Source organism: Asterias rubens, chromosome 2 (genome assembly GCF_902459465.1).
Source record: "Asterias rubens chromosome 2, eAstRub1.3, whole genome shotgun sequence".
NCBI classification, from domain to species: domain Eukaryota; kingdom Metazoa; phylum Echinodermata; class Asteroidea; order Forcipulatida; family Asteriidae; genus Asterias; species Asterias rubens.
The window spans coordinates 15,310,342-15,333,705 of NC_047063.1; the positions used below are offsets into that span (position 1 = coordinate 15,310,342).

Sequence of the window (23,364 nt, forward strand, 5' to 3'; positions counted from 1 at the left end):
CATCATTATTGACACCGTTACCATAAACATGATTACAACCTCAACCATCATCATCAGCGACAAATCACACCCGCCCGTCTTTACCATGGAGAAGAAAGAAATAGACCCATCACTTAAATCTAAATGTTTCTATGTTCTGTTCATTGAAACATTACAGTAAACAGATACTACGATTAACTTCGGACGATAACTTTTTTCTCAAAGGGATCACCTTCTATTACTCAGATGTTTAGGCGCAATACCTCCACCATCTTCACAATGCTTGTATGGACCCTCTATACTTTAACTCTAATAAATGTTTCCATAGTGCCCACAGAGTTACTAACAGTCGGTGTCCTCCTTGCAAATAAACTCATTACTTTAGCGCAACGGCGGAATGTCTTTTCCACTTGAGCTTGGCTCCACCCTCTCAAAGCGACCGCAATGATTGACAGCCCATGTTCATAAGGCACCGCCACTGATTGGCCGCTAAGGCAGCGGCTACGTTTCATCTCAACCAATCGGATGGGGAAGTCAAAGGGTCACCGCCTATCGGTGTCTTTGATAAGTTTGTTCAATGGAGTGGAACGACAGCATGCGTGCATTCTTGCCCTGCGAAGAACTCTATCACACACTGTATATACAAATTTGAGTTCGTGCAAGGAGGTTGGTTGATGGAGAAAATTCTTCCATGTTCTCAGGATTTATACTGATAACTTGTAGTTTTCTTCCATCATTTGAGGAAACTTTGAAGGGCAGAATTCAAAAATTAGAGGTGATTTTTTGAGGACAAGGGTTTGAAGTTGGGGATGGATTCCAAAAAGTTAGCGAAGTGTGAATTATGGAGATTGACGTTTTCGTGTCTGGTGTTTCTTTGTGTGGTCCCAGCTACCTCGAAAGCATCATGGATGTGAGTATAATAATATGTTCATTTGTTATAATAACATTGTCACTGTTGATTTATTATAAAGTCACGTAGACAGAAATACAACAAAACACACGTCCATCTTATTTCATAACTCTACGACCATTTTGTGTGTAACTGTTCTTGCGTGGGGGGATTGGCATTTTAATGGCAGGGGATTGGCTTTATTTGTTGGGTAGGGTCCAGCCGAAGGTTAGACCGACGGATATTGCTCTGTCAATCTGACTTGTTTGTGTACAATAATTGTATCGATACCTGGAAGATAGGTGAGAATTGTCACATTTGATGATTGAAGTATAGGCCTATTAAACTTTCTACGACTATCACCGAATAATATAATTCAGAGGAACTGTAGGCCTATGCTTTACGATGATATACAGGTCTACTTTTTGAAAAGATGTGTAAAATATTGCATCAAAATTCCATCAAACTTATCCAAAACTTATCCAGCAAACAAACTTGCGCACACACATATTAAATTATTGTTGTCAAACTGTAATCAACTCCAAGCACAGAAGATATTATTAACTATGTCTGTTGGTTCTTGAATTAATGGCTCTTAATTAGTCTTAGCCCTTCCTTGCCCTATATTATAGTTTCTTCTTAGACTAAGCACGGGCCTATAGGCTACTTTGTATTGCTGAATACTTTATAGCATATTGTAACTGACACAAAATACATGATGCTTCCGCCTGTGAAGTGTCTACCATTAGACTGGTGGTGTCATGTCCCCTCAAGGCAAAGAAGATCATGTATTTATTGTCCCATAATAGTAAATCCATGCCCTGGAGTGACTCCGCACAACAACCCTCTTCAAACTAGGTCTTGTTGTGGGTGAACCCTTACCGTAGTCCGGGGCCATGGTTAACCCACAACACATCGCCCGCAGTGCGGCTTTCTCTAAAACCCTCTTCCAGGCATCTGATTTCTTGTTCTACGCGTCACTTCCAATTACATTGGACTATACACAGTTACTGATTGTAGCTCATTTTTTGACCGAGTGTTCAACGTCTTTGGCTTTATTTGTCATATTTTATAACCGCGACATAAACTGAATTTTCTCAAGGGAATTGGAATTTCCGGATACCAGATTTAAGGTAAATTTTGACCAAATTTGATAAAGTTAAGCCCGAACTTTGAGCCCTTTGTGGGCAGCGAGCAGTGACATTTAAAATCAATAAAAAAAATTAAAAAAATGAAATGAAACAAGAACAACAAATCTAAATTTATTTTTGTCTGCTGTATATATATAATGCAGTTCTAGACGGAATTCTTCTAAATTGTTCCGTGAGACTGACCCATGGCATGGCATTCAGTTTTCAACCAAAAACATCTGTCACATCATGTAGGTAGAGTTCTACCTCCATGGTCAGACCATGATAAAGTGGTCATTTTTCTTGCATGCGTGGTCTCACATGCACAAACGGGACCTATACAACAAAGTTCAAGCGTCTCGTTAATTCGCTAAGTAGTGTAGACCTACACATTAATTCTGCACTGCAGATCACATGGATGTGGTTAACCAATGAGCATTAATCATTAGGGCCTACTGTTTATGCTAGAATATTTTAAAGTTCTCTGTCAAGGAAATGGTTTAACATTTTAGGTTAACCCAGAACGGATCCTGGTATAATGCAATTTGAATCTGGGAACTATTATTCCAGTAAATTCATGTTGTTGGGCATAATCAAATTCACTGATAAGAAGTGATTAAGTTGCACCCAAAGTTCTTCCTAAGTTTGGTCCAGCCCATCCCCATCAGTGAATCATCATCATGTTGAAGTTCAATGTTACTGATACGTGAATCATTTAGGCCTACATAGTTGATAGTTGTCTTATTAAAGGAGGGTATATAGGCCTACATTCGGTAATTACTCCAAAAATTAATGACCATAAAAACTTACCTTGTACATGTAGATAGGCACTGTGGAGTTGCCGATGATATAAAACTTTGTCAGAAACGACACTGTTTATTTAAAGGCAGTGGACACTATTGGTTATTACTCAAAATAATTATTAGCATTGAACCTCACTTGGTAAAGAGACATGGGGATAGGTTGGCAGTATAAAACATTGTGAGAAACGGCTCCCTCTGAAGTGGAGTAGTTTTCGAGAAAGAAGTAATTTTCCACGAATTTGATTTCGAGACCTCAAGTTTAGAACTTGAGGTCTCGAAATCAACCATCTAAACGCACACAACTTCGTGTGACTTGGGTGTTTTCTTCTTTCATTATTATCTCGCAACTTTGATGACCGATTGAGCTAAAATTTTCACAGGTTAGTTATTTTATGCATATGTTGAGATACACCAACTGTGAAGGCTAGTCTTTGACAATTACCAATAGTGTCCACTGCCTTGAAGGAAGAAAATCCAGTTGGATTGACTTGATGCATGATCCGAAAAGAGATTTTAAAAGCTTTTGATTTTTTCTGTAAAGTGAATGATGTAAGCTTTTGATTTGAAGTGTTACCAAAATAACAAGGGGCAGTAAAGCCTACGAAGGGTGTGCGGCTATACAGTACAGAGTTTTCCCATTTTGGGTTTGTTTGTTTCTTTTGTTTGTTTATATAAATACCTTTGACTTATTGTATTTTATATTCCCCAGGTGGCTCGGAATAGCATCCCTTGGTACCGCCAACCAACCAAATGACATCCCGGCAAGCATGGATCCAGACCCAGTGGTCCAACCGCCCCCCGGCCAATCCGTTTGTTCCCTCGTACCTGACTTGGCCAACGAGCAGCGGGTCGTCTGCGAGCAGAGACCAGACACTATACCGGTGATCGGAGCGGGAGCACGGCTTGGTATCGTCGAGTGTCAGAGGCAATTCCGTGAGGAAAGATGGAACTGTACAATCCATGATCAGGAGCAGAATGCCTTCGGAAAAGTGTTGAAAACAGGTAAATATATATGAATTCGCACCTCTTTGACGACATGCAAAACAACCACAATACTTGAGCTCTGTTTTTCAACTGCAGTGTTTCACTGAAACATTACAGGTGCATAAGGCACACATACTATACACGAGTTTTCAAGTGTGCCGTATGGTTAGAGTTATTTTAATAAAGGCCTTGAAACTTCATTGTTAAACTGATGTAGATATTGATATGGCGAATAAAGCCATCGTCCATTGAAGTTCTATTATTAAGTTGTCAATTTTACAGGCTAATGGCTTAACTGTGAATAACCATTATTTACCTTCATTTTCTCGTACTATAATGTCCGATCCCTGTACACACACGTGCCCTGTCTAGTCAGGGAATTAACAGGGAAGACTCCCACAAGGACACTCATGGTGTCACTGCTGCCATTTCAAAGGCCCGCCGCAACACCCGATCTTTTGGTATCGACACCGCAATCCGCTCGCCCCATTAAACCCTTCATAAAAAGGCTGTGTGCGGTCATCATTGTGCTGTGTTTTTCTTCTACATTGGCTTAATAAACCCCCAATGCTGTATTCGTTTTGGAAGCATTGCTTCCGGATGTGCAGAATTTTCAACAAGGTATCCGAAGGTCTAGCCCGAACGCCCACACTCAATCAGTGCCATCCATGAGTGGCGTACACAAACAGCGTGTTTTATCACTCAAACATTAGTTTTTAGCTTGGATTTATGGTTTGCACGTGTGCCCCCCCCCCCCCCCACTCCCCCAGTTACGCTACTGAGCCTAATGATACATGCCAATCCATGGTGTGATAATTAGGATAGTTATTAGGATATCAGTTACACCAGTCAGCATTGTGTGACAGCCACACCCTCCGTTTTGTTGAACCGCACCCTACTTCGCTCGTTCGAACGCTAATTAAATTTAATAATCATATGCATTGTATACGCGAAGCTGCAAAGGGGTAGGTGGGGGGGGGGGGGGTTATCAAGATGTTCCAACATAACACTATAATGTGCTGCTCATGACCTCGATTCTCTATAACCATGGAGGAAGCCCGATCGTGTATGTCCTCCTTCATGTTGTAAACGCAAGTAACCCTATACCGTCCACATGAGCTATTGTACACATTGCAGATAATCCCAGCTCTAACACAGAGCCCTGGGAATTCTAATGCTTTTGACCGCCTGAGACCCCTGTCGACTCGGTTGATCCTTGCTCAATAGACTACAGTAGAGATCAAATTAAACTTACCTCCCCATCAATGTGACGAAAGTCGAGCCTGGAACTTCACGGAGACAACGAAGGCGATTGCCTCCGTGCCCCTGGTCATTGCCTTGACCCTTGAAATGCTCCGGTAGACAGTTGTAATTCTCTCATAGGGTGCCCTTGCCCCGTTTCAAAAACAAGCATATCATTCATGGAAAGTAAATGTGTCACTTGTATTTGAATGCTTGTTTTTGTTGTCAAATACTTTTGGGTATTGATGTTGTTGCTTTATCTATTCATGGTTGTCCCATTGAAATAAACAATCTGACTTAAAAACGATTCATGCAGAAACGTGTCTCAGATTGAAAATCCATATCTCTCTTAAAGACACTGGACACTATTGGTAATTGTCAAAGACTAGTCTTCACAGCTGGTGTATTTCAACATGTGCATAAAATAATAAACCTGTGAAAATTTGAGCTCAATCGGTCGTCGAAGTTGCGAGATATCAATGAAAGAAAAAAACACCCTTGTCGCACGAAGTTGTGTGCTTTCAGATGCTTGATTTCGAGAACCCAAATTTTAAATCCGAAGTCTCGAAATCAAATTTGTGGAAAATAACTTCTTTCTCAAAAGCTACGTCACTTCAGAGTGAGCCGTTTCTCACAATGTTTTGTACTATCAACCTCTCCCCATTACTCGCAATCAAGAAAGGTTTTATGATTATAATTTGTTTTGAGTAATTACCAGTAGTGTCCACTGCCTTTAAATCATAACTTTGAAGTTTCTTAAAATGGTATACATAATATCAACAGCTGCAGTGCTTCTTACTAATCAATGTGAGTTTTTATGGTCATTAATGTTTGGAGTAATTATTACTAACCGCCCTTTTTTTATTAAAACAACTTTGCCTTTTTAAGCGTTAAGGTCGTTGCACGAATGTTTGTCCCAACCCATAATCGCTGCAGATTTCTCAACAAATTCTTTAAATCTGCTCCGTCTCCTTGTTATAAATTGAAACAAAAACAACACGCTGAATGATTGCTTTCAATTAGAACCCCCGCTTCGTATGAAAACATTGCCGCGGGTCACTCATGGCATCTAGTGACGAGCTAATCGAACACGTTTTCGGTTCACACAATCCTACCCATTCTAGGTTTGGGTTCTGTTTTGGGGTATAATCTGGACTAAATCTCCGGGTAGTGTGTCCATCAGTCCGCTAGCAACATAACATGGGTGTAATGCTACCAATTAGTGGTGTAATTACATCTTGTTTGAGGCCCAAGAAGGCAGTGGGATTTTTGAGAACACGAACACGTTTTAAATTCCAAGGAGATATTGATGTCTACCATGGTTATCTGGGAATACGATAAAAGGTCACGACCCACGGGCTCTGTCCATCAGGATAGAAAAGCATTAAATGAGTTTGGCACTTTCTGACCTGTTATGCCATCTTGTTTATAATTACCATGGATATTCCGGCGAATAAAAACAACTCAACATATATAAAACAAACACTGTTGGTTTGGGTAGAAACTTTCATCATCTGTGGTTTGGTTCTCTTCTGTTTTCTTGAACCTGTTCGTATGTCCATCAGGGCCCAATTTCATGGCTATGCTTACCGTCTTACGTCAAGCACATTTCACGAGTTATAAATAGGAGCAAATGTTTGCTTGTGCGCGTACATTCGGCGCTTGAACGGCGCAGTAAGCGAAAATGGTGATCGCAAACCCATATTCGGCTCTAAGGGCCAGGGCCCAATTTTATAAAGCCTGTAAGCTTAACAAGTTTTGCTTAACAGAAACAGCTTAACCAGCCAACATTACATTAAGTTTGCATTGTTGTGAATTTGTCAAGCAGTATTTTCTTTTAACAGCTTTATGAAATTGGGCCATGATGGCTGGCTCAGAGCCACAAGGCACGAGAATCTTAGCGATTGAAACCGCACCGTTTTGTGTTATTTCGTTTTACTTATGAAAGAGAGTAAGTAACAGTAACCCACATTTTTGTTATGACATTTTCATTGTTGTTGACAGACCTTTGGAATAAGGTTCAAAGTATGAACATTCTCATTGTTTATGTACATGCAAGCTTTCGAATTTCTAATCTTGTATCTTCTTTTCTATCACTAAACAGCTAGCAGAGAGACAGCATTTGTGTATGCTATTACCAGTGCTGGAGTAGTTCATGCCGTGACGAAGACATGCAGCATGGGTAACTTGACTGACTGTTCATGCGATGTGTCCCGCAATGGTGTCTTCAATGAGGAGGGTTGGCAGTGGGGAGGATGTAGCGATAATGTGGCCTATGGAGTCAAGATTGGCAAGCAGTTTGTCGACGCTGCTGAGGATACCGACAGCAAAGTCCGCAATGCCATGAACTTACACAACAATGAGGTTGGAAGACAGGTAATATTTTGTCACTTTTTGGTATCAGTAGTAGTACAAATAGGTATTTTCGAAAGCATGACTTTGGGCCCTCGAGCTCTCGGTTTTGACCTTGCTAAAAGACGATGCCTGAATATGGAATCCAAAGTTTCTAAAACGTGGAAGGTAATTTTGGTTGTTTTCACCATCGAGGTTGGAGATTTCGATTTCGAAGCGTACTCACATGACAAGTTTATCGTAATCTTTTATAGCCTTCTGCATTAATTAGCATTTCCGTGAAATATGCTAATTCCATTCACGCATGCGTAAAGACACTATTTGTTGGCAAAACACACAAAAGTTGATGTGCACCAGCAGACGCACAAACGTAGATCACGCCATCATGAGCCCCATACAAAAAGGCGCGGTGTTCCTTTTTTAAAGTAAATTTCTTATAGTCAGCCATCAAGATTGAGGTAGTGACATTCACTGTGGTTTAACTAAGGTGTTCTTATATAAAAACAGTGTTGTTTATCACTTTGGAAGGTGTAAGGTTTTTTTCTCAAATGGGTTCTTGTATTTTTATGTTCGTTTCAAACTTTATGCTTACCATCGAATCAGCACATATTTCAGCAAAAGTTTGTGCGTAAGCTGCTCCATGAAATTGTGCTAAGGTGTTTTTAAGCTTCCTCTAAAATTGTTCCAATTTAAAAGCCTGACTTGTTATAATTTGAAAGGAGTTTTCGGCAATTTGAAATTTTATCAAAAACCTTGGATTTAAAAGTAATTTGTTATTCAAAAAGTAATTATTTAACACCAAACATGAACTGCAATTGGATCAGAAGCTAAAAAGTATGTTCTCAAACAAAACAATATTGACATTGCATCTTGATTCAGATTATCGTTGTTTTCTTCCAACTTCCATGGCCTTGGTCCCCATTGTTGTATTAACATTATGACTTAATGTGTGGTCAACAAAGACTGATTGGTGGTGTTCCACATGGATCTTAATATGACAGTTTCCATTTAGTCAGGTTTTATTGTTCAAGGCATACTGAACAGCCACACAAACTGGATATATGGTTGTCCTAACTCCAACAACTTATCAACAAACAGATACGGACGTTTTATGCGTTGATAAACTATGATGTCATAAAATCATAAACCTTGAATTCCAAGAATGGTTTCATACCATGTCATGACACGTTACAGCTATGTTGGCTGGTACTCCACTTGTTTGTATGGAAGTTGTATATCCAATTGTTCATTCAAACCACACTTCATAAAACATCATCAACACTATATAAAACCAAATATGTAGGGACAAAACGGGGGAGAAAGCAGCTAACGCAACTGACATTTGAAAATATAAACAACGACAGTCGACGGAGTTTTACTGTTGGCGTTTGTGAAAGGGCTGTTTTACCGATTGCAACAATCGATCTTTCGTCTTTGACTGTCAGTTTGAATTGATTGACCGAGCCTGTACGAAAAACATCGGCAATTTGCCTCATATGTGCATGTTGGCACTTTAGTGGAATGGAAATTGATATAAAGGGACCGAGATTGTGTATCTGCAGGCCTGGTATATTAAAAGGGACTTTTCGTTTTCGACGACGGATGGTTCTGCGACGGTAAGGATAACATCGGCGTCATCTGCGCATGCGTCGGCTTTGAGGACGGTCGTCCCTCAATTTCTGCGACAGTACTTGGGATGAATCTTCGTTGTGCTGAAAACGACAACGTTTAGCTGAACAACCGTCGCAGAACCATCCGTCGTCGAAAACGAAAAGTCCCTAATTTGAAGGCAACGGAGGCGATTGCCTCAAGCCTAGGTGGCCTTGAAATGCTCCAATAGAAATCTACATTCATCATGTAGGGGTGCCCTTTACAAAGGAGAACATGCCTTGGTGCCCTTCCTTGCCCTTTCAAAAACGGAGCACTGATGCCCGAATCTATTGCTTGTATTTGCAAATATTCTTACATTATTGTTATGTCTTGTATCTCTGTAATGACCGTCTATTCTTAGTCTGTGCTGTGAATAGTTTCTTCGCCATTGACAACGTGCACGTTTTACGATTCGGCATTTATTTTATGATTTGTGTCAACATTGTAAAACCCTCATTAAGGGCTCGTCCATGTTTGCTAATATCATTGCTGCCACGTTTTGGGATGAGGTGACTAGACTGTTACCAGTATAATCACTCCAATTTGCATACCTGTTTCGGCTGAAGAGGACTGAGGGGGTGGACAGGTGGCTTTTAACTTGGTGTTTACATTCTGTGTGTGCGTTAAATTTGAATCAACTTTGTGCTTTCTTTTGTCTTTTCTGATGGGAATTATTGTACGCTTTATCAGACACTGCAATAAAATGGGGCCTTTACCGCTGCAAATTAGCAATATAATTTTATTGTGTGTTTTTACAATGGCCTATAGTTTTCAATATCGTTGAAATTGTTGTGATTAATTCCCAAACTGGCTGATGACGAAGGAATAACTATTGAATGTTGACATTTTCTCAGTTAATTTGGGGAAAATGTTCGACAGTTTTACCCTGATTTTGGTACACTTTTTTTTAGATTCTCGTAGTTGGTTATCGAAGTTTGTCCTCCTCCTTCAAAAAAATTACTACGATACCTCCCTCTGTTTTCTTACAAGAATGTTGTTAAAATACTTCAAGAAACTACATTCGAGATAATACCCATGACTCATCCTTAGAAACCACTTAGTGTGTTGTTTCTCGCGGACATTCCTCCAACCTGAAATCAATTTCATGTTGCTTCTGCAAACCTTACTTTCCCCGGAACTAGGTATAGATTTCATTGTATTGGTCGGCCGTGTGAATGCCACACTTCCCACCTTATTGTATCCGTGTATTTATTCGGGGGGGTATAGTGTGACCACATGAGAGAAATCACACCTTGTTGTGAGAAATCTTCATCGTTTAATCCGGCCAAGAATCTCAAGATAACTGTATGTATTCGCCGGATCAGGCCGGATTAACACCTACTTAACATGGGATTAAAAGTGTTGAGGCTTGTTGGTAACACTTTGGCAAACAGAAGGTTCTCACCTCAGGGAAGATGATGTCATCATTAGTCTATTTATGTTTCGAAAGAAATAAGGGTATCATTGGTGAAAGAGTAATTTCATTTATATTCTCTATATATTATAAATAACACACCTTACAACCATTGGTCTATGATACAACAAACCTGTGAATGTTTCGACAATTTTGAAAATGTGGAACGTTTTATTTTCTTGACAATCACTATTACTAATTCAGATTAACATACTTCTATTTTACTGGTGGATTATTTCTTAATTCGGCAATCATAAGCTTTCAAATTAGTCATTCCTGTCTATAGTAATAGATCCTTAATAACGCCAAGGACCTTTTACTTTTGAAAACCTATTTTGTCAAGTACCTCCTTCAAGAATGTTATCTTAAAAAAGGATGATGATGGATTTGGCTTGTATTAAACATGCCTCAGGGAAAACAGATGTCCAATGACTTGTCATTCATAGATGTCGTAAGATTGTACCCTTGCTCTATGGATTTACATGCGCTGAAACGTCGAAAGCGTTTCGAAATTATTATTAATCAAAATGGAAAAAATTATTGATTGGTTTAATTCTGTAATATTTGGCCAGAGCAGTACGTGGGCAAGGTTAACTACTCAAAAAGTTTTTGGACATTATTTGTTAAAAACACTGAATCGCGAAGAAGAAAAAATGACACTGTTCACTGACACATGAACCGTTCCCTTTGTTTTGTCCGCCTTATTATGTTGATGCAGTCATGGAGGAAGGGATGCAGTTTTCACAGGTTCGCTGTGTATCATCCGCACTCGTGTTCGAGAATGAAATGAATTTACTTTTGCAAAACCAATTACTTTAACACCTTTACGTATTGCTGTCTGATGTGCTAATTACCACTCAATGACTCACACATTATCTTTACCATCAGCTCAAGATAATTAGTCAGTTAATTATGGTCACACCCAATACAGCAAAAAACATGCATTCACACTGATTCGAACTTCTTGTCATGCAGGTTACCTACTGTGAACTGTGTGAACTGTGAATAACCTGTGAATGACCTGTGACCTAAGTCAACATACACATAACAGTATCTTTATTACTGGCAATAACTGTTAAAACAGCTTTAATGCGAAGCTTTTTATTGGTTTTGTCAACTGTGATTCTATTGTTTGGATATTACACAAACTACGAGTCGGCAAACCAATCACCACCGCACATGTGCGTTTGTGTCAAATTGTTTAGTTTTATGTGGCATAACGATAACGATGGTGGTTTTATCTGCCCAAACTTTTGAAAGAAAATATTTTGAAAACCATCTCGCTCCTTCCAAATTGGCATTTTACTTATCAATTTCACAAGTTACGAAATGGATACCATGTCTATAGATATATATATATATATATACGTAAATCGTATCTCGAAAAAAAAATACAATCTGGTCATAAATTATCCGACGAGCACAAGAAGGTCATGCAATGTTTTTCTCTCTTGTTGTTCTCAGCCATAAAACGGCCGCCGTTGTTCGGGAAAGGACAACGGCGTTTGTGTGCGCCCGACATGCCATTGTTGCAAATATCCCGGCTTATAGAGATAATGATTTGGAGAGCTTGGCTTTGTTCCCCTGTAAGGAGTAGGTGTTTGATGGCATAATTCCAATAAAATGGGGATGAGCTAGTCTGAAGAGGGTCGGCTGTAGTCAGTGTAATTATCCGGAGAATAGTGGGCTAGACTAGACATGAAGGGGATTTTAACTACAAGGGCAAACCCCAAATATCAGGAAAATCAAACTCTGACAATAAAGCGAACTATGTAGATCCATGTGGGAGTATGGGGCTGTCCATAGTAAGCTCCCAGATTCGGAATGGATACTTCAAAGGACAACACCGCAGCAATGTGACTGTGAGGCCTTCATGTTTCCATGCACGGATGGGCATGTCGAAAAATATTGCATTACACTTATAAAATGGACTATTTCATGGAGGGTTTGTAATTGGGCAAGTTTTTAAAGAAAAAGTAGCCGGGGTAGCCTATCTGTTTCAAAATTTGAAAATAAGGATGTATGTGGTCTTAGTGTTTTGATAATATATATATATCAGAATTTCGGGCTGTAAACATTTCTTAAAGAGAATGCACATAAAAAGTGATTTGATTTGAAAACAATATTTATCACTTTTCTATTTACATCTTTGTCGTCTTCTTCGCTTTTCGATCCCTGGACCGTGCAAGCATACAAGTCCAAGAAACTGTCCACATGCGTTTTCTTCTGCCATACTCTCAAAACAAATATAGGTTTTGCAGCAGACTGAAGATTTCATGTACATTTGAACGAGTCATTATTTTTGGTGTGAACTCAATATCTAGAAGTTATCAACTGAACTAAAAAAGTCTGGACTAGTCTCTTTGTCGAACGTTATGTGGTTACAAGTACGTACCTTGATCCCCATATTGCAAGGTTTGTCATAAACGGGGCCCAAACACGTCTGTACCCCAGGAAAACTGTTTCTAATCAGCTCATGTAAAAACGAATTGATTTGGAGGCTACTTAAATGACCTATAGACCAATGAACCTACTTATACAGATCGACGAACTCTAAGTATTGATCAAGTGCAAATTGAATCATAATCCAGGGAATATTAACTTTCATGGAGCATGCTAAGATTGACGTCAGATTAAGTCTGGAAAAGTGGAGCAAACCCAATTAAATTAATTCATTATGTCGTTATATTTTCTTCCTGGCATGACATCTTAGTAACATTGGCAAGGAGGCAGGTGTCTTAAAGTTATTGCTTTTCGGGGCTTCTGTATGGAGGCATTCCCATTATTCAATCCTTAAAAAGTCAGTCACTACTGTAACTTGTTTTATACGAAAACGAGGGTATCATTAAAGGGAATGAATATCATTGGTAATTACTCTAAACATTATTGCCCCCCAAAAAACTAACTTGATGAGAGGCACTTCAGCTGTTGATAAAGTCTAACATTTTGAGAACAATTCCATTTTAAAGGAATGTGGTTTTAGGGAGAGTGATTCAAAGACATTCCAATTTAAGAAATGCTTAAGGCATAAATCTTTTCTCAGATTGTGTGTTCCAATGGGAGACTTTCTGGGACGATAGAGGGCAGCAGACTTACCGGGTAAATCCATTGTTCTCAGAATTATGCGCATGTTCAGAACTACGTAAACAATGGAAACTTACCCAGTATGTCTGCTGCCACCTAGCGTTGAAAAGTCTCCTATTATGGAGTATTCTTTCTACGTGGCCATAACCGCTCCATTGTTAACACAACATTTTAAACGCTACCACCTTTAGACATGAAATTGTGTATTTCATGTGTGGCACGGGTAGGTCTATGTTTTCGCAAGTCTCGAAGATTCATGTACACTAACGTTAATTATTTATCTGTGGTCGGTTCTGTTTTGCTCCAATAATCAAGTCGCAAGGATTTTTATTTATTTATGGGAGACATGATTTATGGGAGACATGATTAACGAACAATCTATCGGGCAATGAATAATAGCTAATCATAATTATAACAAATAAAGTATTAAAAAAAAAAAAAGCAATAATCGATAAAGTAATAACAAGTAGTATACATGTATATTTTGTCCTTTTGCTGTGGGGCTAGTTTGCCATAGCTTGCCCATGAAGGAGAGAAAGTGACATCCAAAATTATTAGCCTTTAAGCGTTTCAAATGGTCTGTATTTACACACATTTCTGATAAATTAGATCGACCCTGTATCTTGATAACTAATCCGATACTTACCACTGCCCGCGATGTTCGGCCAATTTTCTGCCAGCGTGGTGTCCCTATATTGGACACCGAGGCACGCCGGGTCTTCAAGGGTGCTGAAACAACACCTTGAAATTGGAAATATTGCAACATGGCTTGGTCCCTCGTGCAGTTTGTGAATGTGAACTCTCGGCTTTCAAGCTGTCAAAACGGCTTATGTTTTACAGTGAAGGATTACAATGACAAGTGTTTGATTTTTTTTCTTTTCTGATACTGTTTTTCATTCGTCTAACCAGAGTGGTCTGTTCTCTATACGTGATCTAACTGTGACGAAAAACAACTGCAAATAAATAGTAATGGCCTGACGTTTCAACCCTATATAGTAGAGTCTTTGTCAAAGGCTAACGAAAAAAAATGCTAATTGGTTATTTTGGTTGGTAGGCAGTTTGCAATATCTTATGCTATGTTCTCATCTATTTATGGGAAATTTTGTTTGACAAAACCTTTATCATCTTAATTTGTCTGTCATCCATGTTTTTTTCTGGGTTTTTTTTCTCAAAGAACATAAACCATAGTCAATTCTAAAAAGTAAAATTGGCACGGTGGAATGGAGTCATTTTTGATAATAAATAACATTATTGTTAAATGTTACACATTCATTTTCAAACTGAATGAAGTCCAACACGTCTCAGATTAATACAGGGAGAAAAATCGTTTTCAGCGATCCCATTAGGCAACCTCCTATCTGTAGATATTATTTTGAGACATGTCCATTATGGACACTATTGGTAATTGGTGGAAAATTAATTGTTTCTCGAAAACTACGTCACTTCAGAGGGAGCCGTTTCTCACAATAATTTATACTATCAACATCTCCCCATTACTCGTCACCTATAGGGTTTTATGCTAAACATTTTTTTTGAGTAATTACAAATAGTGTCCACTGAATGGTGGAGGGAGTGAGCTTGGGATGGTGAAGAGGGGGCTCATGTAAATACAAATAAAAACACTACTAATACAGAACGTACGATTTTCGGGGTGTGCCACCCTTTTTCCAATGCTCTACAAGTGCTCCTTTGTAAGGATTTTATTTTATTTTCCTCTCAACTAAAATCGGCCGGCCCTTGAGGGTCTGGAGCCCTAAGCCTCCCCCTTGGGTGCGGCCACTGTGATATGAGAACTTACATAAACAATGCTGTATCCTGTACTGATTAATCACCCCAAGTAAGAAAAAACTACTTCGTCTCTTTCGGTAATTCCACCTCAGGGATGAGTTTCCTGCCTCTTAAATTGAAGCCATCTTTAAAACATGTCTGTACGGTAGAACCTAATCTGCGACACAAGCAATGTGTCTGAACTTGTAACAGTGTATCGCCTTTCTCTATTGGGTTGTAGCCTAATCACCTTTCCTTGGCTGAAATCACGTTCGTTTTGGGAACCAGATCTTTGTCCGTTAATTGATTGAATATCCGTGTTATTTGTAGAATTAATGGGGTAATTTACTGTCGGTATACTGGGGTGTTTTATAAGTAAAGTGATACCATCTATACGCTTTGGGGCTAGCTTTTCGGTGGCCATTTTATGGTCCGACTCTTTTAGAGAGTGAGGTCGCATTTGTTTCCAGCTAGAGGCTTTGGTATTGTATACTCAGTATGAACCTTTGACATTTAAGGACATCTGTAGGTCTGCTAGCCAACCAATCACAACCAGATGTATGCTAAGCTTTGTGATTGGTCAATATTGTCAGCTGTCAATGCCAACTTGAAAAGGAAAGATCAACATTTTCAACTTCTCTGTATTCCTTAAAGTTGGCACAGTTGCATGCAACTACAGTCAGTTACTTCCTGTATATACAACCGACGAACTGAAGTTTTTAAAGGGATGGTATAAATAGTAAAAACTTCAGATTTGTAAAAGGCTTTTGATTGTTAGCAACGACAATACAACACGTTGGAGAAATAGAGAAAGTGGTAGTAATTCCCCGAAACATTTGAGTCTGAGAAAGGCTTTGAGAAAGGCTTGAGAATTGATGACCAATTGAGCCCTAAAGTTTGTTATTTTAAACATGGGACATACCGAGTGAGGATTTATATTGATCAAAAGTACCATACCTTAAAGACAAAGTTCAGTTTTGGTAACTAATATTTGGAAAAATTTAGTAACAAATCTAAAAGCGAACGACAGCTGATGGCTTATTTAACCTGTGTCAACAATTATTGTTTGGAAATCATCACAAACAGTTCCACATTCAGGATATACCAATTTCGGCCTGCGACTGTCACAGTCGTACCGACGTTGAAACCCGTAACATTATGTCAACGGTGGGTGTATGATCTCCAGTGACTAATGGAAGTCTTGTTGGAGTAGACTTATCTGCCGATCTCATCGGACATGGGATTAGCATTACCTTTCAGTCAAACTACTTGGTTTTGGCGCCATTTATTGGCACATTGGCAAAGTTTTGTGCTTTTTGCAGACGCAGATGTCCCAAGCCGTACATAACTTTAGCATGACGTCATCCCATGCAGAAATGATTCAAAATGGCGTACGTGGAAAAGGGATAAACTCGATCCATGTTCCTCGGTACAATTACGATGACAACAAGTTGTTAAAAATTGGTCTGAATGGGACAGAGTTGTTGATAAGTTGACCCTCACCTTACGGACCCTGTAGTCTAGTATCACGGTGCCCTGACGTGTGTTTAGAATAGATGATACCCAAATGTCTTGACAGGTTGTACCATAGTACAAAGGGACTGGTTTGGTAATCGCCATAACACGTCATGAAGTCATTGGTGTGGTCCCTCTTTGTCAACCCATACCTATTCCTGTAATTGGGATTAATTGGCTGTCAAACACTCAGACAAATGTATTGACAATTGCCTTGTCAATTGGATATACTGGTGACTGGAATTGCAGTCAGAAGGCTGAGTGGCCACATGGGTTTTTTTTTATCAGAGATACACAATAAATGAGGCCGTATCCACATTGATGGCTTCGGGAGTGGCTTTGGCCGGCTCGCTGAAAATACCTATTCTCCAACCATAGAGTAAGGCTCCAACGTTGTCACTGCAGCCAAAAATGACTAGTCGTAGCCGAAGTCGCTTGATTTGAACCCGGCCTACTTTACACTACACACTGACACTCATTAGCGTTGTAATGACAGGTGTCCTTCCTATGGTACATTCATCCGGGACTGCATAACTGAACCACATACCGTGCAAATTACCGAAAACTTTTTATTATTGATGAATTCATTGTAATTGTAAAAGCACAAGTATGGTTGGTGCCACAGCTCTCAAGGCATTTTTTTTATCGCCGTCACTATTTCTTTGGTAGGCTACTGCTTATAAATAATGCTTGTGTCGTTTCTGAGCCATGGCCGTATTTTTGGAAGCTTGTCAATAACATTAAAAGTTGTACGTATAGAATGACTGTTTGTATTACGTTAAGTTTATTTTGTTTGCGTGAGCATTCCGTACAGCTTCATCGGTGTACCGTCTCCTTCCTATCCAAATCGGCATCTTCAGTGGATTCACTTTTACACAATGTTTATATAAGACCAAAATCGTACACCAAAAGTGAGGGGTTTTCAGAAGTTCCCCGTTTTGTAAGTACGGTTTAAATATTAAAGAAGCAGGACATTCTGTTTCTTAAAATGTCTGCACGGAGTGTGGAACCAAATCTAGGCTTCACCCATAGATACCGGCGTCGATATGTTATTAGATTTGGTCAGATCGGACAGGACAGTCATCTGGAGGTCAGGAATCAACCAGGTCTGGAGTTAATGTATAGCCTCAGTTTATGACGGCTCCTCAAATTATGTATAATAACATGACTCGACGACTGGGCTGATGTTCTTGGTCATTGTCAATCGATTTTGAATGATCACTACCGCTTTGCTAATGGAGTGACTCATCAGATGGGTACCTTTACATAGCGCCCTCTTTGGATGAGTCCGCAGTTAATGACTTTGTTTAGTTTGTTTTAAGATTGTTTCCTTGGGCAATCTCACCAAAACGGAAGACTATAAATCAATGTTTTAGTATTCGCGGAACTGAACATAATAGAGAGAAATCTAACACTACTTTTAATGGTTTATGCGCGTCGCACACTAATTGAGAATCTCTTAGTGGTCATAAAAGTTAAGCGCGTTTCATCAAACCCTTGCAGATTGTATTTGTATGAGACACTATGTACATGTAGGAACATCCGCAATGGTAGTGGTGAGGCTCCAATGTACCGTAATGCAAAAAATGCTCGACCAATCTTTAACTTAGTGTTTGCCACCGCAGCAAAGTCTGGATACAAATCGTAAACTTAATAAAATGTTACTTCCTCTTTGCAGATCATCCAGCAATTCATGACGAGGCAATGCCGCTGCCACGGCGTGTCTGGATCTTGCACCGTCAAATCTTGCTGGAACACCGTACCAGACTTTCTAGTTGTTGGAGACTACCTCAAGAGGAAATACATCCAGTCAGTAGAGGTCCTCAACCGCCCCACGAAGAGGAGACTACGAAGGAAAGAAAGGAGCATGCGCAAAGTACCCATCACCATGGAAGAACTGGTTCATCTGGAGAGGTCGCCAAATTATTGCGTGCGTGACCTTTCCAAAGGCATTATGGGAACATCCGGTAGAGAGTGCAACCGGACATCGAGTGGTGGTGATAGTTGCGATCTGTTGTGTTGTGGGAGAGGTTATAACACACAAGAGGTGAGACTGGTGGAGAGATGCGATTGCAAATTCATCTGGTGCTGTGAAGTGAAATGTAGGGTTTGTGAAACTGTTACGGACGTATTCACTTGCAAGTGAGAATTGATGTTTTACCAGAACGCCTCTGAGGACCACGCCCAACGTAGAAACTGTAAACATCCATGCTGTAGTGATAATTGAGATCTCACCAACTACCTATTACAAGACCACGCCGCAACGTCGATACGTGTAAGACCGTGCCCTAAGAGACAACAAATGACAGAGACATTTTCTGTGTGAAGGTTTACCACGAGGAGTGCTATTCATATGGTAGTTTGCGGTACCACGTTAAATCAAAATAATTATTAAAATTGTATAAAAAGGTGATGATTTATTGATTATAACTTTTCTATTATAACAATGTGTATTCAAATAAAATGTTCCATTGACAATAATACAGTAATGGCGATATAACATGACGTTAGTGCCTATTATTTAGCAACGGTAAACTCTGTTCAGCAGTTCTATTTGCTGACACCCTTGCACGGTCACATTCATGTTAAAAGCATAGCCTAGGAGTGCACTGTTTGGTTTGGGTGTATACAGACAAATTTACCGAAACTAGTGTCTTAGTATTGTGTCGACCATCTCAAAAAGGCTTATTGAATCCAAAACAACGTTACTGTTCTTTTCCGCGGTGACTTTGTAGGGCGCCCTCACAAATACATACGAACGGTTTGCCTCACCATAAAAATAATATGACGTCCCTCTTTTAGGCTCGTGAACAACGCCAGAAAACTGGTTGGTCTTGAGCACCCGGGAAACTGAGTGACTGCAGAGTCAATTTTAAACAATAAAAACTGTGAACAAGCATTTTATTTTTTACGCGAGCGGCTATTCATATATGACAAAGGGAATATGATATTGCAGCAGTAATAAATTATTTATAATCGGTGTGGGTGGGGCGGGATTCGTTTCCTCACAGTTAAGTGATTCTGTTGGTCATTTATAATGAATTGTTACTTTGTAAAAAGACGTAATGGTGGCCCTTCAGTGTGGGTTTTACTGTTTTTCAACTCTAGAACGCTGGATAAACTTAATACTGAGCACTGATTGAGGGCAGTATGACAGAGGTAACCATTTAAGTATGAACCTAATGATGTGCAGCTCATTCCTTCAACTAAGTATCGGAGAATCTTTATATTATTTAAAACAAAAAAATCAAATTGCCAAATACTATAAGAAAGGATCAATGCAAATATGAACTGTGTCGGGTCAAACACTATTCCTTCCAGTTCCCCCATCAATTAGTATTGATATAACAACATGTAGTATTAGGCCTATGCGGTATTTTAATTTCTTCTAAAAAATTAAATCAACTTTTACCTTTTATTTATTAGACTTGGCCAGTATAAGAAGGTATAATCCGCTTTATACTTACGTTTTAAAGATTTTCCCGTAAAAATGTCACTGACCGCCTTTTTGGATGACAAAGAATGGACCATGGACAAGTGTATTTAATAGACGTAAAGGCAGTGGACACGTTTGGTAGTTGTCAAAGACCAGTCTCGAAATCATATTCGTGGACAATTACTTCTTTCTCGAAAACTGCTTTACTTCAGAGGGAGCCGTTTCTCACAATGTTTTATACTATCAACAGCTCCCCATTACTCGTTACCAAGTAATGTTTTATGATAATAATATTTTTTAAAGCAATTACCAATAGTGTCCAGTGCCTTTAACTCTGGGTCGGAATAATGTCAAGGTGTCACTGGCCATGGATCTTGGTCAGAAATTTCATATTCCACCTTAACTTGATCCGGGTATTGGAGCATGGGTTATTTCACCATTGGGCGCAGATAGACTGGTTTGAAGTCTAACTAAAAGTATATTAAGACGTTCATCAATGAGAGTTTTTGACAACGGGGGCGAGGGGGGGGGGGGGGGGGGGGAGGGTCGTGTAGTTTGGCAGCATTGTAGCAGGAAGTTATTGTACAAAGAAACGTGTAAATTATTCTTTTTATTATACGAATAAACTGTATTGAAATTGTAGATGCTTTAATAAAAATTGACTGCTTAAAATACATGAACGAGGATCTTTGTGTTTCGTTTTTGGCATCCGATTAAAAAAAGTGTAACTTTACTGTAGCGCAAATTAAAATCCACACTTGTACTGTTCATGATACATGATGAGTGTACTATGAAGAAGAGAGACACTCTTGTGGAGTCTCCTCAATAAAATGTGAACCCACGCTTTTGTCAAAATGTGAAGTCTTGGCTGTTATTGATTGTTAAAAATATGGTCCAGTATCGCGCCCCTTGGTTGTTGACTTTCAAACCGTACTGGAGCATTTTGGGTAGACTGGCCCTCTTAAAATGGCAAAACTTTGCCCAAAAGGTGTAAGGTAATTTACCCCCTTAGACGGAGTCTGGCCAGTGTAACCATGGAGCAATAAACTTGCTCCATGGTGTAACCAAGTTCAGGGATGACCCTATAGCTCTTAGAGTCTTTCTTTTGGTGGTGTTAGGCGCTATAGAAATACGGTTGTTATTATTATTATTATTAGCTCAAAAGCCGAATGGCTTCTGACTTGTAGACCTACCAAGAGAGACTTTTAACTATTTTGAGTTTTTTTGGGAATAACATTATTTAATATTGGTTTCTATTGAGAGCGTTTTAGTGTGGTGCACCATGTTTCTATTGAGACCCACTGGGGGGGGGGGAGTAAGAGAGCGCCCTCTATAACATTCTTGATGAGGCACACAATGAAGCGCTTCTGAAGCACTGGTAGGGTATAAAAGCAGTTGGATACAATGATATCATTGGATGCATTGACTTAAAGCTTCAGCGCCGGTGGTTTGATTGGTCCGAGCTAATATTGTGCAGCTGACAAACATCACCAAGGACCAATAAAAACACAAAAATATGGAAAGCTTTCTTTCGGTCGTCTGCATGCTGTGTCAGGGTGTGTAACGTGCACTGCATACTTGCATGTAATGTTGGTGTATAATTTGACTGCATATCTCCATGGGTGCGTTCAATTAGCTTCCCTGTGTCGACCCCGCGGTGCTCATTCGGGTGAGCCACTGACAAGAGCTAGCCCCAAGTGACCCGCTTCACAAGTAGAGCGGCACTTGGGGCTGACCCGGGTGAGCCCCTGGAATTACGTCAAAGCTATTCGAACCCGGGGCAGACCGGTGTGGCGGTTTCAACTTTCCGCTGTGTTCAGTTTTCCGAATGACCAAATACGGTAGCATTACGTCATGCGATGCCTGCGAAAGTAGTCCATTTTTAGTGCCGTATTGAGTCATCCGTTACCCTCCGGTAGCTGTCATGGCGGCGTCCACGAGTCGAGTACAACTAGCGGCAAACGCGTGGATCGTATGAGTTGTTTTTTTATGCGAGCAGAGTGTGACCTGCCTAAAGTTGTACCCATGAATACATGTAAAGATGGGGCAAGAGATTATGTGACTACACAGAAAAGAATCGGAATATAAACAGTTTGGGGTCACTGCTGAGAGAACTACAGTACTCGCCAGGGTACTCTCGCGGCGGTATCTGACAGGTCACCCGGAAAACCGAACACGCCGGAAAGCTAAAACCGTTCGAACAACGTGCTGATATGTCCGACTACGTCACCCGGAAAACTGAACACGGCGGAAGACTGAAACCGCCACACCGGGATCGACCCAGGGATCGGAAGCTAATCGAACGCACCATAACATGTGAATCGAATGTAGGTGAAAGGTGAAGATGGACGGGGAGTAACCTACGCTGGAGCCTGAGACGAGGCCACTCTCTGGCGGTATTCACGAGCCTCGAAGTGTGACGTCAGATGTTCAGGCTATACCTAACTTCACAAAAACAATCTTTCATATTTATATGAGCCATTTCTTGTTCACCTCTTTAAAGGAACACGTTGCCTTGGATCGGTCGAGTTGGTCTTTGAAAAGCGTTTGTAACTGTTTGTTATAAAATGCATATGATTAAAAGTAGAATATAATGATCCACGTGGTTTTCCTTCTACCTCGTCAACTAACACGGTCGGCCATTATGGGAGTCAAGTCAAATTTTTGACTCCCATATAAATGGCCGACCGTGTTAGTTCGCAAAGTAAAAGGAAAACCACGCAATTTCGAGGCAAATTTGTATGGATCATTGTATTCTACTTTTAAATCATCTTTCTCACCATATGCATTTTATAGAAAACGGTTTCAAACGCTTTTCAAAGACCAACTCGAACGATCCAAGGCAACAACTGAATTTGTCAAGAACCGAAATGTTTACTGCCTTTTGCAAAAATGACGGGGAAGAGTTAGACATTGTTGCCGATGTCCCAGGAGGGAAATATGTCACCCATAATATGGGGAGAAAGGAGGATGATTCAAAAGAGGGCGCTATAAATCAGAAGTAGTTTGTATACATTTGTAGTGCAGGACCCCCAGTTAGGAGTATGTTTTTATAAAACAAAAACGACCCCGAAATTACCCCAACTCAAAGTGAATAAAACAAATTGTATCGCTTCAAA

At 39.9% G+C, this 23,364-nt stretch overlaps 1 protein-coding gene across 1 annotated transcript; it reads left to right on the top strand.

Moving 5' to 3' along the window:
• Positions 1–651: 651 nt before the first annotated feature.
• On the top strand, positions 652–19,786 carry LOC117307123 (protein Wnt-16-like). Its single transcript, XM_033791784.1, has 4 exons — positions 652–889; positions 3,511–3,803; positions 7,132–7,403; positions 18,488–19,786. The coding sequence occupies exons 1-4, from the start codon at positions 789–791 to the stop codon at positions 18,953–18,955; spliced, it is 1,134 nt and encodes a 377-aa protein (XP_033647675.1). The 5' UTR covers positions 652–788; the 3' UTR covers positions 18,956–19,786.
• Positions 19,787–23,364: the final 3,578 nt, after the last annotated feature.

Excerpts from the sequence above, each read along its gene's own strand:
- LOC117307123 (XM_033791784.1), top strand. The coding sequence starts at position 789 with ATGGATTCCAAAAAGTTAGCGAAGTGTGAATTATGGAGATTGACGTTT. Across the intron at positions 3,804-7,131 it reads CGGAAAAGTGTTGAAAACAG|CTAGCAGAGAGACAGCATTT; the intron begins GTAAATATATAT and ends ATCACTAAACAG. Across the intron at positions 7,404-18,487 it reads ACAATGAGGTTGGAAGACAG|ATCATCCAGCAATTCATGAC; the intron begins GTAATATTTTGT and ends TCCTCTTTGCAG.